Genomic DNA, 14,925 nt, shown 5'->3' on the forward strand with positions numbered 1-14,925 from the left:
GAACTCTTTGCATTGTTTCGACATCAGAGACACCTAAACTACAAAATGTAGTGCAATCTAGGTGAAGAGGTGTTCCAATTGACTCAATTTGTGCACCTGATGAGACAATGAAAATACCTCTTCATCTAGATTGCACTACATTTTGTGGTTTAGGTGTCTCTGATGTCAAAATGATGTAAAGAGTACGTTGAGCTTCTTTGTTTATGACTATTTTTCAAATCAAATCAAATAATTTATTTCCCATGGACATTTACATACGTCAAGAATAGTTATTACCGCTGCAACTAAATGCTAAACGTAATCTAAAAATGTGTTTATATTATCAATGTAATATAATCTGACTGACTAATTGAAACTAAGCAGCAGATTAAAATGACAGTACTCTGGATAAGTTTTACTGGTATGAGTGGGTGGGGAAAAATCAGAGAGTGAATAAAATCAGTTTTTACAAGGAAATCTTTAAGCTTATTTTTAAAAGATGAAAAGGAATGGCTGGTTTTTAAATAATCTGGCAATCTATTATAGACTTTTGGCCCTAGATATTCTATTGATATTCGGAACATGTTATTATTATGGTGGGGTACAATCAAACTGTTTTTATTTCTGGTAGAATATATATTTGATTGGGGATAGGATAACAAGTTTACATGTTAACATGTTTAAAGGTGTAAACTGATACAGAGTAGATAAAAATGGAGGAAAGGGTTAGTATAAACACCTGCAGACAGCTCTCTCAGCTCCCATGGCCAAAAACTAGATGAATAGCCCTTTTTTTGCAATTTGAAGACACTTTATATCAAAGAAGGTGGAGCTGTTTCCATTAAAATCACGCTGTACGACATCACAGAGGAAAAGTAGCCATGTTATACCATTTTTGGTGCACTACAATTCAGGAGATTGGAAAGACACCTCAAGGAAAACAGTATGGAGTTAAGCTTAGAGCAAAGGGATTCGACGTGCTGACGTCAAGAAAATCCAGTATCCAAATGAACACTCAAGAAACAGCATGAATCAACATCAGTGATGTTGATCTCGTCTAAAGCAACAACGCCCTTAGAAACTGTTGAGGAATAAGTCGTTACTAATGTACCAAGAATTTATTTTGTTTATTATAGAGTTTAATTGAAAATTTAATCCTATTGTAGAGTCTGCCTGAGCGATGATTGTAGTATCATCAGTATATTGAGTAACACAAGCTTCAGGAACACAAGAACTGAAGTCGTTCACATATAATACAAAGAGAAGAGACCCCAAAACAGAACCTTGAGGATTACCCATAGAGTCCTCAACGAAATCTGACTTTGCCATGCCAAAAGAGTTAGCAACCTGTACACTCTGAGAACGATTTGAAAGACACTGTAGGTGACAACCTCCAGCTTATTAAGAAGTTTCAGATGGTTAACTGTGTTGAGTGCTCTATTAAGATCGCAAAAATACCAGTTACGTAAAGTTTGGATCTCTTCAGATGAACAGGACTCCCACTTTCAGGAGTAAAGTCTGTGACAGTATCAGATTTCAGATGCTGCATTAAGAGGAAGGTGAACTGGAGCTTAACTCAACATTCACATTGAGTCAACCCTTTCCACCATAGCTACGTTATGTGTATAAATTATAGTACTGAATTTTCTTTGTACGTCTAAAAGTACTTTACTCTTTGTAAAAGGAGAAATTAGTGAATTTCATGTGAGCTGAAGTCAGAGTTAAAGATTCATGCTTTTATTCTAGATAGTATTGATAAGCTGCTATGGAATAGCTTTTGACTGTAGTCACCAGCTAGTCAATTTTACAAACACGCACTGCTCTCCATTGTATATTGCTCAAAAAATTTTTCTTTTGCCACTGAATACATTACTATATGGATATACATTACAGAAGTAAAAAGAAATGTTTCTATTTGTTAATATTAAGAAATAAACAATTCTCATTTGTTAAATCAGGTGTTATAACAACAAATTCGTACTTAAACTTTGAAATTATTGCCTAGCTTTACACAACCCTTTGAGTAGTATTGGCGTTCTGGAACATCCTTAAATGATTCGTTCATAAGAGTAAGGATTAAGGATATTGAATCCAACACACACCCAAAATAGTAAGAGATATTTTTTTCACATGAAAGGTAGTCTAACATCTCTTTTTATTAATAAAAAATGAAACATCGACTTCTGATTAAGAAAACAAAATATTGAGGACTTAAATTTGTTTTTGTATGAAATTCTTCAAAGCAAGGATATTCACAATATTGACCATGGCAAGTTTTATTCCTCCTCTTCTTATCTCTGGTTGAGGATTGAGGACAGATGTGGCATATCTTCTGGAATTTTCACGTCTCACCTTCTGCTTTTTGCATAGGGTGAGGAAAATGTCTACTGGTGAGTGTTTGTCCCTGGTAGTAGCCAGTAATGGTACAACTCATGATGCAGCTGACAATATTTATGTAGGATACAGCGCTCAGATGCTATAGATATGGAACAGCGGGTTGCTTTCATCCACAGAGTTGGAAGACTAGCTCTAGCACAATGTCATAGTTGAATGACATTCAGATGTCGCTATTGTTTTCACAGGAATTTGAAAATGATTTTCTTTAACGTCAATACATTTTGTAATAAACACATGTACTGTAAAAGAGTTAAGCAAATCAGCAGGGATCACTTCCTCCTGGTTTCTACCCTCCAGTTGAACCTACCACTGGGCAAAGCCAAACCGATGTGCCACTTAAATCTGGGTAACCTTAAGGATGTCCAGGAGCGGCACATCACTAACCGCAAATATCGAGATTCTGGGATGCAAGGGTAGTTCGATAGGTCTAGTCTACTGTGGGAGATGACTGTTGGAATTGGTGAAGATTGTTCCTTAAGTATCAGAGGTTCTTGCTAGCCTCAACATAAGGTTGTGCCTGCCTGCTTTTACTGAAGAGGCTGTTTCAGATCTGGCTTCCCTTCTTTTGAGGGGGCATGATTTGAGATTAGTACCCTACATTCTGTGTCATGGATCTCGACAGAAGGGAGCCTCTACCTCCAACCTTACCCTTTCAGAATATCCTTTCACTTCGGAAGTAATACAAACCGCACCTTATAGGACTAGGTGCAATTTATACGCTTCTTGTCCGTAAAAAAAGAGCAAAGAAACTGACACTGATAGTAACAGTAAGTACATTTAAACATAACCTCTGAATCCAATGAAGTAAAACTCCACTTATTTAAATGTTTATTGCAATTTCAGGATTCAAAAGTGAGGAGAACCACAAAGAACTGGTGAGGTACCTGGAGAAAGAACTGTCAGAATACATGGCTACTCCAGCACTTGGCTGGAGAGCAAACATTAGAGGACGTTTGGAAAACTGGAAAACAGCTGATTGTGTCTTACAACAACAAAGCCATTGTAAGCAAGGGGACTCACAAGTTGTGGTATCCAGTCTCGCAACGGTGGGGGGATGTAGAGAACAGTCGAGGGGCTCAGGGAGTACCTGCGGTCTGTCATGAGGAGGTAAATGATACGAAGGATAGTCTGCAAGGTAAAAGTTTAGAGTACGTCATATTGTAGCCCCTTCTGGAGCATCAACCATGAAGCATAGTCAATTACAGCTTGTATAAAAAAGATCAATTAAAAACCCGGTCCACAACCTGAATTATTTATTTTTTAATAAAGTAGGAGTACACACACACATAATGCATATTGCATAACGATTCACTGTTTCATGCAAAGTTTCAAGTCTATAGCTCAGTACGTTCTTGATATATCCGGCTGCTACTTCGCTAACGCTCAGCCAATTGCCTTGGAGGGAAATGTACTATCCTTGTATTGAATTCGAGTTGCCTATATGAAAATGAAGCTTTATGCAAAATTCAAAGTCTATATCTCAATTTGTTCTAGAAAGGTCCTGTGAACACAGGCTTTGCTAATACACCATCATAAAATTCAATCTGTGCATATAAACAAATTTCAGACAAAACTTCTAGTCTATAACCCCATTTGTTCTTCAAATATCCTGTGGACAGTAGGTCTTTGGTAACACTCAGCCAATTGACATGGAGGGAAGTGTACTATCATTGAATTACTAGATGTTGACTATATGGAAATGAACCTTCATGCAAAATTTCAATTCTATAGCTTAATTGGTTTCTAAAGAATAAGAATACGTTTATTGTCATAAAGCTTACACAAGTCATGTATAAAATATGAAAACTAGCAGAAGTCCAGTTAAGGAAAATTTAGTACTCAAAAACATGAAGTTGCCAAAACAGTCACGCCACAATTTAAATACGTAAATAACAAATTAAAACAGGTATACAACAAATAATCAAATAACTACAAGTAAAACCAGCCTTAAAAATGTACAATAACAGAATTACATAACATTGATAAATATTCTAATATATTCTGTATAACTAAAAAACATATTATTTATTTAAAATCTAATCATTAACCTAAATAGGTTATGTCTACAAACTAACAGTTTCACAGTAAAAAAATTCTTTTAATGAATAAAATGGATTGATTAAAAGCCAGGAAAAAATGTTTGTTTAAATTCGTTACAACTTTATTTAGAGATGAGTCTACTGCACAGTTGTTTTTTTTTTTTTTAATTTTTGCTGCAATTAGCGCAGTAGTTAGTGTACATACAAGTGTTTTTGTGTTTACTTAAGTCTTTTTACAGTGCAACGTATGTGTTAAGACCGTACCATTTTCCGTCATAGAGATTATTATGAACCATAAGGCATTTTTTTACAACTAGTGTAAACTTAAGTGCCCCAAAAAAGTATGTAAAATAAATTTGATTATAATCATAACAGTTCTATCAGCAACTGCTATGGTCATAAGATGTTTATATTTATGTAACCTGAACATTCAGGAGAAAGTTTAGAATGCTTTATTTATGTTAAACTACTATTGGCTGAGTATTAGTGAAGCCTATTACTTGAGTCTATCAATTTTGTTTTTGTCATAACAAATTCAACATTTCATAAAACATCAGCAACGCATATCAAACTTTCATTTCATTTATCAAATAAAACATACAATGTATATGATTTTCTTGTATAAAAGCAGAATGCTAATGTATTTATAATAACTGTGCAAATATAATAGTTTGGCATGGGCTTTAAATATAATAGGATACAAAATCATACAAGGACGTAGCCAGCAAGAGGGTTCAAGGGGTCCGGTCCCCCCATATTTTTAATTTTTTCAATTACTAAAAAAAAATGTTTATTACTATTTAAATAATTCAGTATTACTGACATTTACTGCTAAAAAATCGTTCCCAACAAATAAACGGGTCAAGCACTTTTTAAGGGCAAAATGGGGCCTTACTATCTGCCCACTTGGGAAAATATCAGTTGTCTGAACCCCCCAAAAGTTGTTCCTGGCTACGTTCTTGAAGGCATATCCAGCATTTCCAACATTCTGATTCTCAAAAGGGTCAATCCTAATCCAAAAAAAAGAATGGGTTTTGAAGGATGAAATGGATTCCTAATAGAAATTTAAACATTTATAGTTAAGTGATGTATTTTAAGTGTTTGATTCAGGCAACCACTGGAGGCTTGGGCAGCAATGGCTGAACTGACTCCGGACAAGTGGGCAGTACTGTTGGACACGCAGGGTGGACTGCGGGCCATGGCGGCACGCACCAACATGCAGGTCACAGACTGGTTCCGACATGACTGGGCCCTCTATTGTAACATCGTGGCTGTCGATTTTGTCCGCAGTTCAGGTATCATCAGTATTGCAATCGATTCCAACTTGCGTAAATCATTTAATCTGTGTATGTAACTTTATAAGAATAAATCTCATAAAAAACTAAACATGCTCCAGTTTATTCTTAATAAACATTCTATTACGTCTTTTCATCGCTAGTATAAAAATTAAATGTCTAAATTTATGTTCTTTTTATGGATTAATAATCCGTTGATTTATATTTTAAAGTAATGAAAACGTGTACTAATAACATTTATTTATTATATTACATATGTACTGACACTTTTGGTCAAAATAGCTTCTTCCACCATAGTTAGTGCGTTAATACAAACACAGCAGATGTACAGACATCTGGCCTATGTCTGCTGATTTCCAAGACAATCACAGTAATGTTATATATACAATAGTATACAATATGTAAACCACTTGATTTAATATAAGTACAAGAGTTAAGCAATTAAAAATATATCATTCTTTTTTTATTTATTCAGTTATGCTATTTTTTTTTACTTAACCTTTAAAATTCTGTAATTGTGACTTAATATTTTTTGGAATAAACCTTTCGTTTCTTCATTAAATATTTTAGATATATTCAAAAAGTTGAATAGCTTAAGCAAATATAAGAAATTTTAAAGCTAAACAATATTTATGAATAAAACTTCATGGATCAAAGTGAATTAAATGAAAACTTTGACTCCCAATCTGCAAATTGTCTCATAATGGCTTAGCAGCATAGCTTGTGTAAGCTCTGGGACATGTGATAAATATTGACACTTATCTAGCTATAGTATACGATGTTAACATTTAGTACAGTGTTTACTAATTGACTGTTCAGCATAGTCAGCTATGTAAGCTGAGAGAATGAACATGTGTTCATTCAAATGCAAGTGAACGTATTTGCAATGAGTAATGTTGATATTACATCATCTCCAAATGGATAGAATTCAGAAATTGACAAATTATGTCGTTTTATTAAATTCCAACCTTCGATTTTTTATTATTTCTTTCCTTTAATGATGATTCCAAAGTGCCCCTTATTGTGTAGAGACCTTACTTGTTGCATGATTAGGGTTTGAAGTCCTAGACCATTAGAAAGCATAATATTGGAATCCCACAATTAATAAAATCTATTTTTTAAATTATATGACAACATTTAAAAAAAAAAATTACACCTTAAGTTATATTATTCACAGTGTAAAATTGTACCTCATCTAGTGTCAAGGGAAAAATTGGTTGTTTAAAACCATTTTTCATCAAAGTAAATACAATTAATTGCAGTATAAATATAATTTTGTTAAGTTGAATGTAGATGATTTTTACTGCCCTATTTATCTATATTTCTGTTTCGTTTAAAATATGCAGCGAGTGAGAAAATTGATTAAAAAAATTTTAGATGAAACATCTTTTTTTAAGTAAAAATACACTTCAAATATTAAAATCCAATTTACAAAATAAATATTTTATTAAAGAAATTTGTAGTCCAAATGAAATATGTTTAATACTTCTTGGTATTAAATTGAATTTAAATACAATTAAATAAAAAATTAAAATTACATAAACCCTTATTCATTATCATTCACTAATCCTTTTATTTTCATTTTGATGACTGGATGTGGGAACAGAGAAAAACTATTGCATCTAATGTTGTATCTCTTAGTAGGGTTCTAAGTTTATTGCACGTATAGCCCGAAGGTGAAAATGCTCTCTCTGCTTTAACACTTCTTAGTGGTGTTATCAATATGTAGTAAACTTTATGTCCTCTGGTGTCTCCATTTTTATAAAGGACTATCTTTTTTAATAGTTAATGTTAAGTCCTCTTGTTTTGTTTTAAGTTGAAATGATCTTGTATTCACACGCTATTATTGGGTTACAGTCATTTTATTTTAATGGTGCAACGTAATGTAGATTAATTTTTGTAGAATAGCCTAATGAATGAGAATTATTCTTCTATGTTACACACGTTCTCAATAATGATTTATTTTTAGTAAAATATTGTGATTTTTAAATGCCAAAAATCCTGGATTGCCGTTTTGAAATCCTGGGACTGTCAGGGTTAAAAACCACCCGGAATAACAGGATCTCGAATCCTGGGCTTCCGGTACCTGAGTAAGTACTCTTGTGTCAAGGTTCTCTCTCAATCAGAGACCCTCGGTATCTGAGTAAGTACTCTTGTGTCAAAGTTCTCTCAATCAGAGACCCTCAGTATCTGAGTAAGTACTCTTGTGTGATGGGGAGGTTGCTCGGTGTAAGACTCATTAGCATGAGCAGAAAGTTACACTCCTGGCTGGAGAGTACATTTAATAGGATTTATTTAAGGTATTTGACAATCTTATCCTGTCACATCCAGGCAGCCCAATGGATACTATCCAGGAGTGACATGAAAAGGTTGCAATACAGGAATGAAGAACGAAAATAGGTGAAAGAAATGTGAGTGATCAGTTTTGAATGAGAGATGCTTCCAAAGTGTCAAAGGCTATTAAGAAGCCTAGACTGAACCCAGCAGGGATTATACCTTCTGGCTGATTTATACCTTCCAGTTGAACCTACCACTGGGCACAAAAGCCCTAAGTGTCACTGAAATCTGGGCAACCTTATGGATGTCCAGGAGTGGCACATCACTAACCGCAAATGTTGAGTTTCTGGGGTGCAAGGATAATTCGATAGGTATAGTCAACTGGTGTGAGCCGTGACACAAGAGTCACAAGAGGCTGCGGGTGGGTTAAACGTCAACGATGTAATGAAGATTCTACAAGAGATAAGAGCAGAACAAGCCAGGACCTTTGCTGATTTCAATACATCGCATGAGGCATTATACGAAATACTGGAGAAAAATAATACTGCCGTGAATTCACAAATTTCGAGGATGGAGGAAGTACTAAAGAATAAATACAAAGAACTAGCAACTGAAAAACAGAATGCTGAAAAAGAAGGTGTCTTTCTGCACACGAAGTGAGGCTCGAAGAAGCGGAGCAGTATTTTTGAAAAAAACACCTTTGAAATTCAAGGTGTTCCTGAGGGATCGAGGTGTGAGATTTAAGAGCAAACAGTCAAACTATTTAAAAAGGTTAGAGCAGGACTTGGCTACGCAATCAATAGTTCTATGGTCGATGCCTGCCACAAACTTAAATATAAAACAGATTCCACTAAACCAGCAGGCATTGTGGTGAAGTTTGTACGTCGTATAGACAAAGAAGCCTTGATGCAGAAGAAGCTTGAAAAACAAAACTTTTATACTAGCCATATGGGGATGGCGATAGGCAGGCCGGTCTTCATAAATGAATCCCTGACCCGCACCAGAAGAATCCTTTTCGCCAAGGCAAGAGAATTAAAGAAGAACAAAGAATTCAAGTTTTTTGTGGCAGGCTTTTGTGAGCCTTTTCTGGTCTGAATGATTTTTTTGTGTTTTTCCTTTTTATTGGGAAAAGAACATTTATTTTATTACTTAATTTATTCTAGTGAATTATTTTCTTCCGGTAATATTGTCTTAATTTTACTTTTCAGCATTTTACTGTTTGGAACGGTAATAACGTATTATAAGTTGAAATATTTGTCTAAACAATGCTATTTATATGAGTATGTTTCATTCTTGTTTTATTTTTTGTCTATGTCACTCTTAATATAATTGTAAAACACTGTATTAAATAAAATTTTAGATAGAAAAGGTAACAATAAATAATTGCTCATGAGAATTTAAGAAGCATGACAAAATCTTTTGCTTATTCATATTAGAAACATTTTGACCATATGTTATTATTTTAATTGAAATTTGGGTTTATGAAAATGAAAAAGATTTATACAGTTTATTAAATTTTACTATGTTATCGCCAGGACTAGTGGCGTAATGGTTTATATTAGAGTTGAAAGTATTGAAGGTGTAAGTGTTTCTTCAGAATAAATAGCGTCTGCGGACATTTTAACTTATTTTTTAGTGGCTCATAAAAAACATTCTTCTATAGCTTTTAATATCAGTTTGTTTTCCTTTTTAAAGAGTGGTATTTATTACTTTACAATTTTGAGTTTACTTGCAAAAATACCTGTAATGAAAGACAAATGCCTTGTTTAGATCATGGAGACTAATCCAACCTTTAGTATATGGAGGAATAAGCATGTTTTACCATCTGAGTCCTTCAGGCTTTTCTCTATGTCTCGGATCTGATCCTCTTTTCCCAGGCATTTACAAGAGCTTTACTCTAGGAGAAGGTTATTCCATAACCTCGCTCTGGCCCTACCAGAAAGCTTTCAGAAGCTGTCTTGGCCAAAGCTTTTGTTATTTTATTCCAAGAAATGTCTTGGTAATCAACACCCAACCTAGGATAACTGTTCCTCTTTGCCAGTCCAAAGGAGCATTCCTGCATTCTCAAACAATTTATTACAAAAATGCATACTATGTTAAAATCTACATGTTTATTTTGTAGATCTCAATTGATCGCCATGGTTCCTCTATTAGTCTCGGAATTTGGCTACTGTTTTACATCATGGTCAATTTCATTCTACTATATTTTAAACAATCACATATTAAGAAAATAATAATAAAAAGGGTTGCTGCATTGTTTAAATACCTAATAAGAAGCATTGTTATCCTTGTGATCTTGTCCACAAGATTTAAAATGACTCAGGTTTTGTTAATTATTAATGTTACACTGAATTACTTTTCTTAACAATAAAAGTTTTGTCTGTGGGTCCATACTACACACATGAGAGCAGGAAAAGAATAATGCATGACATCTAATAGCGGATAGTGTTTTCAACACCATTTGTGAGTTTGTAGCTGCCCAAAACGTCATAAAACGTTAATTATATTAATTAAAATAGTTTATTACTATGAGATTACGATACCATTTAAAAATATCAGATCTTGATAACTCTTTAGTTACCAAATTGATAATAGTAAATTAATAAAATGTTTAAAGGATTGAAACATTTAAACGAACAAGATGTCTTTAATGGAATTGTGTTGAATTCGTAGACTCTAATGGCGTATGCCCCATATCGGTAGTGAAGTTGCCGTACAACTGAAACAGAGTTAAATAAATCAATAGATAATATAACATTATAAGTGTTAAGAATACTTCCTATAAAGTATCGAAATACAGGAATTTTGTTTTCTAACAACTAGTCAAAATCATGCAAACGAATTAATCTCAATTTGTACAGCGATAATAAAGAAAGACAGAACAAGGAATGAGGAATTTGGGCTGGATAGAACAAGGAACAATAGAAGGTAAGATGGAAGGGTACAATTATGAGCTTTGAATATAAAAGATGGCAGGATGTTGCTACAGGATAGGAGATCAAGAAGACAGGAAGATAAAGTGTGGCAGAGGAAGCAAGCAAAAAATAGCTCTGATAAAGAGATATTAATTCTTAAAGTTTTAATTTTTTTATTAATTCTACTCATCTATATTTTAGAAAAGCAATAATTTAAAAGTGTTTCAAAACTCAAGATAAAGAGTTTTAACAAGATGCTTCTATGTTGAAATTTCAAGTAAGTTTACTAGTATACTGCAAATAAACTATATACTTATAATATTCCTCTATTCATAATTTTTGTATTTCGTTATTATACTCTCATTAATTGCAATCTATTGATTACATATTAATCATGGTTAGTAATCAGTTGATTCATCATTTTATTATAGTACAAACATTACTGTATTCATCATTTACTGTAATAATTTCATTTCAAACATTAGCTTTTGTCCTGTCTACAGATAGAGAGCAATGGTTCAATCAGGTGCTTATAAAGTGGATTTATTTTCAACTCACTTGTAGGAATCCAATCAGCTGATGTTCATGGAATTAGGTTAGTTACACCAGAGATAACACTTATCCAATGCTATCAATTGACACATGATAAAAGTGAGTACTCAGATTGCCCCTTGGTAGTAAATATTTGAATGATAACAATTGTTTTTATCCTTATAAGTAAAATAAGTAAGTGTGTTATATTAATTTTTGTTTTGCATAAAGTGTTTTATGTGAAAAATATTAGTAAACAGGATAAATAATCACTAGTTTAGGCTCCTAATTGTTTTGTAATAGAAAATTTGTTTCTACTCAAATTAGCAGTTTTTTTATTTTTGCACCCCCCCCCCCCCCCCACCCCCCCCCCCCCCCACCCCCCCCCCCCCCCACCCCCCCCCCCCCCCACCCCCCCCCCCCCCCACCCCCCCCCCCCCCCACCCAAAAACCTCTCATGAGTTAGGGCAAGGCGTAGGCTTACAAAACTCTAAGCCAAAAACACACCCGTTACCTAGGCCTTTAGAAACTGTAAATAGTACCCTAGCTATAGCTACATTAAATGTTCAATGTATGAAAAACCAAACTAAATGTTCTGTCATTATTTATTGAGGACTTAGATCCTAATGTTTTATGTGTTACCGAGCACTGGCTGCGGGAATGTGAGTATGAGCTATACAATAGACTCTGTAATTTAACGTTGGCTAGCGTGTGTACTGCCGTCAAGCCTGCAAACATGGAGGTTCTGCAGTGTATGTACACTCCTCAGTTAAACATAAAGAAATAAATGTTTTACAATTTTGTGAAGAATTAACCCTGGAATTGGCGGCAGTGGAGCTCTTGGATAGCTCTGTTATCGTGATGTCGGTTTTTTGTTTGTACCGTTCTCCGGAAGGAAATTTCATTGAATTCTTAGAACGACTGGAGGACTGTTTGAGTTATCTCTCTCTTAGAAAAAAGAAGATTGTGGTCTGCGGAGATTTCAATATACATCTGGAAACCCCATCCACCGAGGAAAGACGCTTCACAAACTTACTGCTTAGCCAAGGTCTATTTGTGGCAAATAGGCTTCCTACCAGAGGTCACTCTTGTCTCGACACTATGGCTACAAATATTGACTCATGGGACTATAATGTCTCAGTTGTAACCCCTATGGTCGCTGACCATGACGCGGTTGTGATGGACTTAAACTATCCGTGCTCAGCCACATCTGAAGGTAAAACTCCTCCTTCATGGCATGAAGACTACAATTTTATTAAAAGGACAGTCAAAGATGACCAGCTACCCCTGTTATCTTGGCAATTAGGACAACTGGACTGGAGGAAGGAAATGCCTGAATCTACTGTTCTGGAACCGGAATCCTGTTTCAATTCATTCTTCACCTCATTCATGTTTGAATTTGACAATCTCTTCCCAGCTAAAACACTTAGTGGAGTTAAGAGTAAAAGAACTAGGCCTACTGCCAAAATTGTGGACAAAAACATGGTACACGCACGCCGAAATTGCGTCACCTTAAGTCTCTTGTGGTTGCAGTTCATGATCGCTACAAATCTGCCAAGTCAGTGGAGGAACAAATCAAACTCTACTCGACCTATCTTAGAACAAACAGACTCTACAGGTCGAAGGTTACTGACACAAAAAGGGCCCACAATGTACAGTTCATTGAAAATTCCCCAAACCCCTGCAAGGCTGCTTGGGAAGTGGTTAACGACTCTAGATCTAAAAAGCCTAAAGTTGTCAGTTCTTCGAGTCCAGACTCCTTTAACAACTTTTTTGTCGACACTGTAGAAGAAATTGTGTCAAGCATACCAGCTGGATTACAGGACCCGTTAAATTTTAGAACTATAAATTCCGAGCATGGCCAGGGCCCTTGCCTGAGCCAATGGAAAGAGGTGACCCCATCAGAGGTAGTCAAAATTGTTAAAAACTTCAAAGCATCAAGTAGCCCTGACATCTACGGAGTGTCATGCAAGGTATTAAAGGCGGTGATTGATACTGTGGCGGTTCCTCTGTGTACAGCTATAAACAGCTGCCTTAGACAGGGTGTTTTTCCTGCCAAATTGAAAGTTGCACGTACTGTGCCTATCTTTAAAAAGGGAAATGCAGAAGACATTGCAAACTACAGGCCTATCTCTGTCCTCCCGATAATGTCTAAGGTGCTAGAGAAACAATTCTAAAAAACTCAATTGACAAATTTCTTTGAATCTCACCTTCTGTTGGGGGAGATCACCAACATGGCTTCAGAAGAGACCACTCCACCACCACTGCTCTTCTGTCTTTGTGTGCGGAAATTATCAGGGCCTTTGAGGATGGGGATTCGCTGGCCTTAACGCTATGCGATCTGAGTAAGGCTTTCGACTGTGTGCCTCATAGAATCCTACTTGATAAGATGAAGAAGTATGGAATAAGGGAAATTGCTCTACAGACCCTGGAAAAAAACTACTTGGAAAACAGACGCCAGATAGTCTCCATCGGTGGCGCAACATCTAGCAGCAGGGAAATTATGCACGGCGTCCCACAGGGCTCCGTACTGGGACCATTGCTGTTCATCATCCTGGTCAACGACCTCAGACTAAACGGCCAGGCATTACTTTTTGCTGATGATACCACACTGGTCTCAAGAGGGGGGTGCATGGATGAAGTTCTCAGAGATGCCGAAGATCTGCTGTCTGTTGCAAAAATGTGGTTTGCAGCAAACAAGCTGAAATTAAACGAAGATAAAACCCAGCAGATCTTGTGCACTTTGAAGCGGACAAATCCGGAAGATAATGTGGAGGCTGTTAAGCTGCTTGGTTTTTGGCTTGATCCTAAGCTGGATTGGAATCAGCATATAACGCAAATCTGCACAAAGCTCTCCAGGGTAGTTTTCCTTCTCTGGAAACTCAAACATGTAATTACGGAGAAATACCTTGAAATTGTGTACCATGCACTTTTTCACAGCCACCTGTCCTACGGATTGCTTCTCTGGGGACATGCCCCTATGTGTGGTGAGGTATTGCTGCTCCAGAAGAAGGCTATGCGCACCCTAACATCTGCCAAACACCTGGACCACTGTCGTCCGATCTTCAGACGACTGGGAATTTTGACAGTATTTGGGCAGTACGTTTTAAACTCGTTGTTGTACGTAAAAAATAACCAGCAAAATTTTACCCAAAGACAAGACGTTCACAACTACAACACCAGAGGAGCAAAAGCGTTGAACATCCCGAAATGTAGACTGTCAAAGTCCCAAAAGTGTTTCCCCGTAGCAGCATTGAAACTCTTTAACAGCCTACCTGAAGAGAAAAAAGCGTTGAACAGTTTAAAGTTCAGAAGTGAAATCTACAACAAATTAATAGAAAGGCCTCTCTATTCACTCACTGAGCTGGATGCGACGCCACTCTTCTAGTCCCACCTTCCGGGATCAACCAAACTGACGCAATCTATCTGGAATTCCAGTCATCGATGAAGACTTCAAGTATCAAGTAAGTATGACATTATAACCAATCCACC

At 35.8% G+C, this 14,925-nt stretch overlaps 2 protein-coding genes across 2 annotated transcripts in view; both read left to right on the forward strand.

The window, feature by feature from the left end:
* Nucleotides 1–5,663, forward strand: part of LOC124365308 — a 20,349-nt gene extending 14,686 nt beyond the window's left edge. The window contains exons 6-7 of the mRNA XM_046821278.1: nt 3,220–3,483; nt 5,526–5,663. Coding sequence (XP_046677234.1) covers nt 3,220–3,479 — 260 coding nt within the window. The 3' untranslated portion in view covers nt 3,480–3,483; nt 5,526–5,663. The remainder of the gene's footprint in view (nt 1–3,219; nt 3,484–5,525) is intronic.
* LOC124365309 lies at nt 5,551–13,610 on the forward strand. Its single transcript, XM_046821279.1, has 2 exons — nt 5,551–5,710; nt 12,967–13,610. Exons 1-2 carry the CDS (start codon nt 5,551–5,553, stop codon nt 13,608–13,610), a joined length of 804 nt encoding a protein of 267 aa, XP_046677235.1.
* Nucleotides 13,611–14,925: the final 1,315 nt, after the last annotated feature.

This window comes from Homalodisca vitripennis, chromosome 6 (assembly GCF_021130785.1).
Source record: "Homalodisca vitripennis isolate AUS2020 chromosome 6, UT_GWSS_2.1, whole genome shotgun sequence".
Lineage (NCBI taxonomy): Eukaryota > Metazoa > Arthropoda > Insecta > Hemiptera > Cicadellidae > Homalodisca > Homalodisca vitripennis.

Bases quoted from the DNA above. Each gene is read 5' to 3' on its own strand.
- LOC124365309 (XM_046821279.1), top strand. From the start codon at position 5,551: ATGGCTGAACTGACTCCGGACAAGTGGGCAGTACTGTTGGACACGCAG. The intron at 5,711-12,966 runs GTATCATCAGTA...TTGTGGTTGCAG, and splicing joins CGATTTTGTCCGCAGTTCAG to TTCATGATCGCTACAAATCT.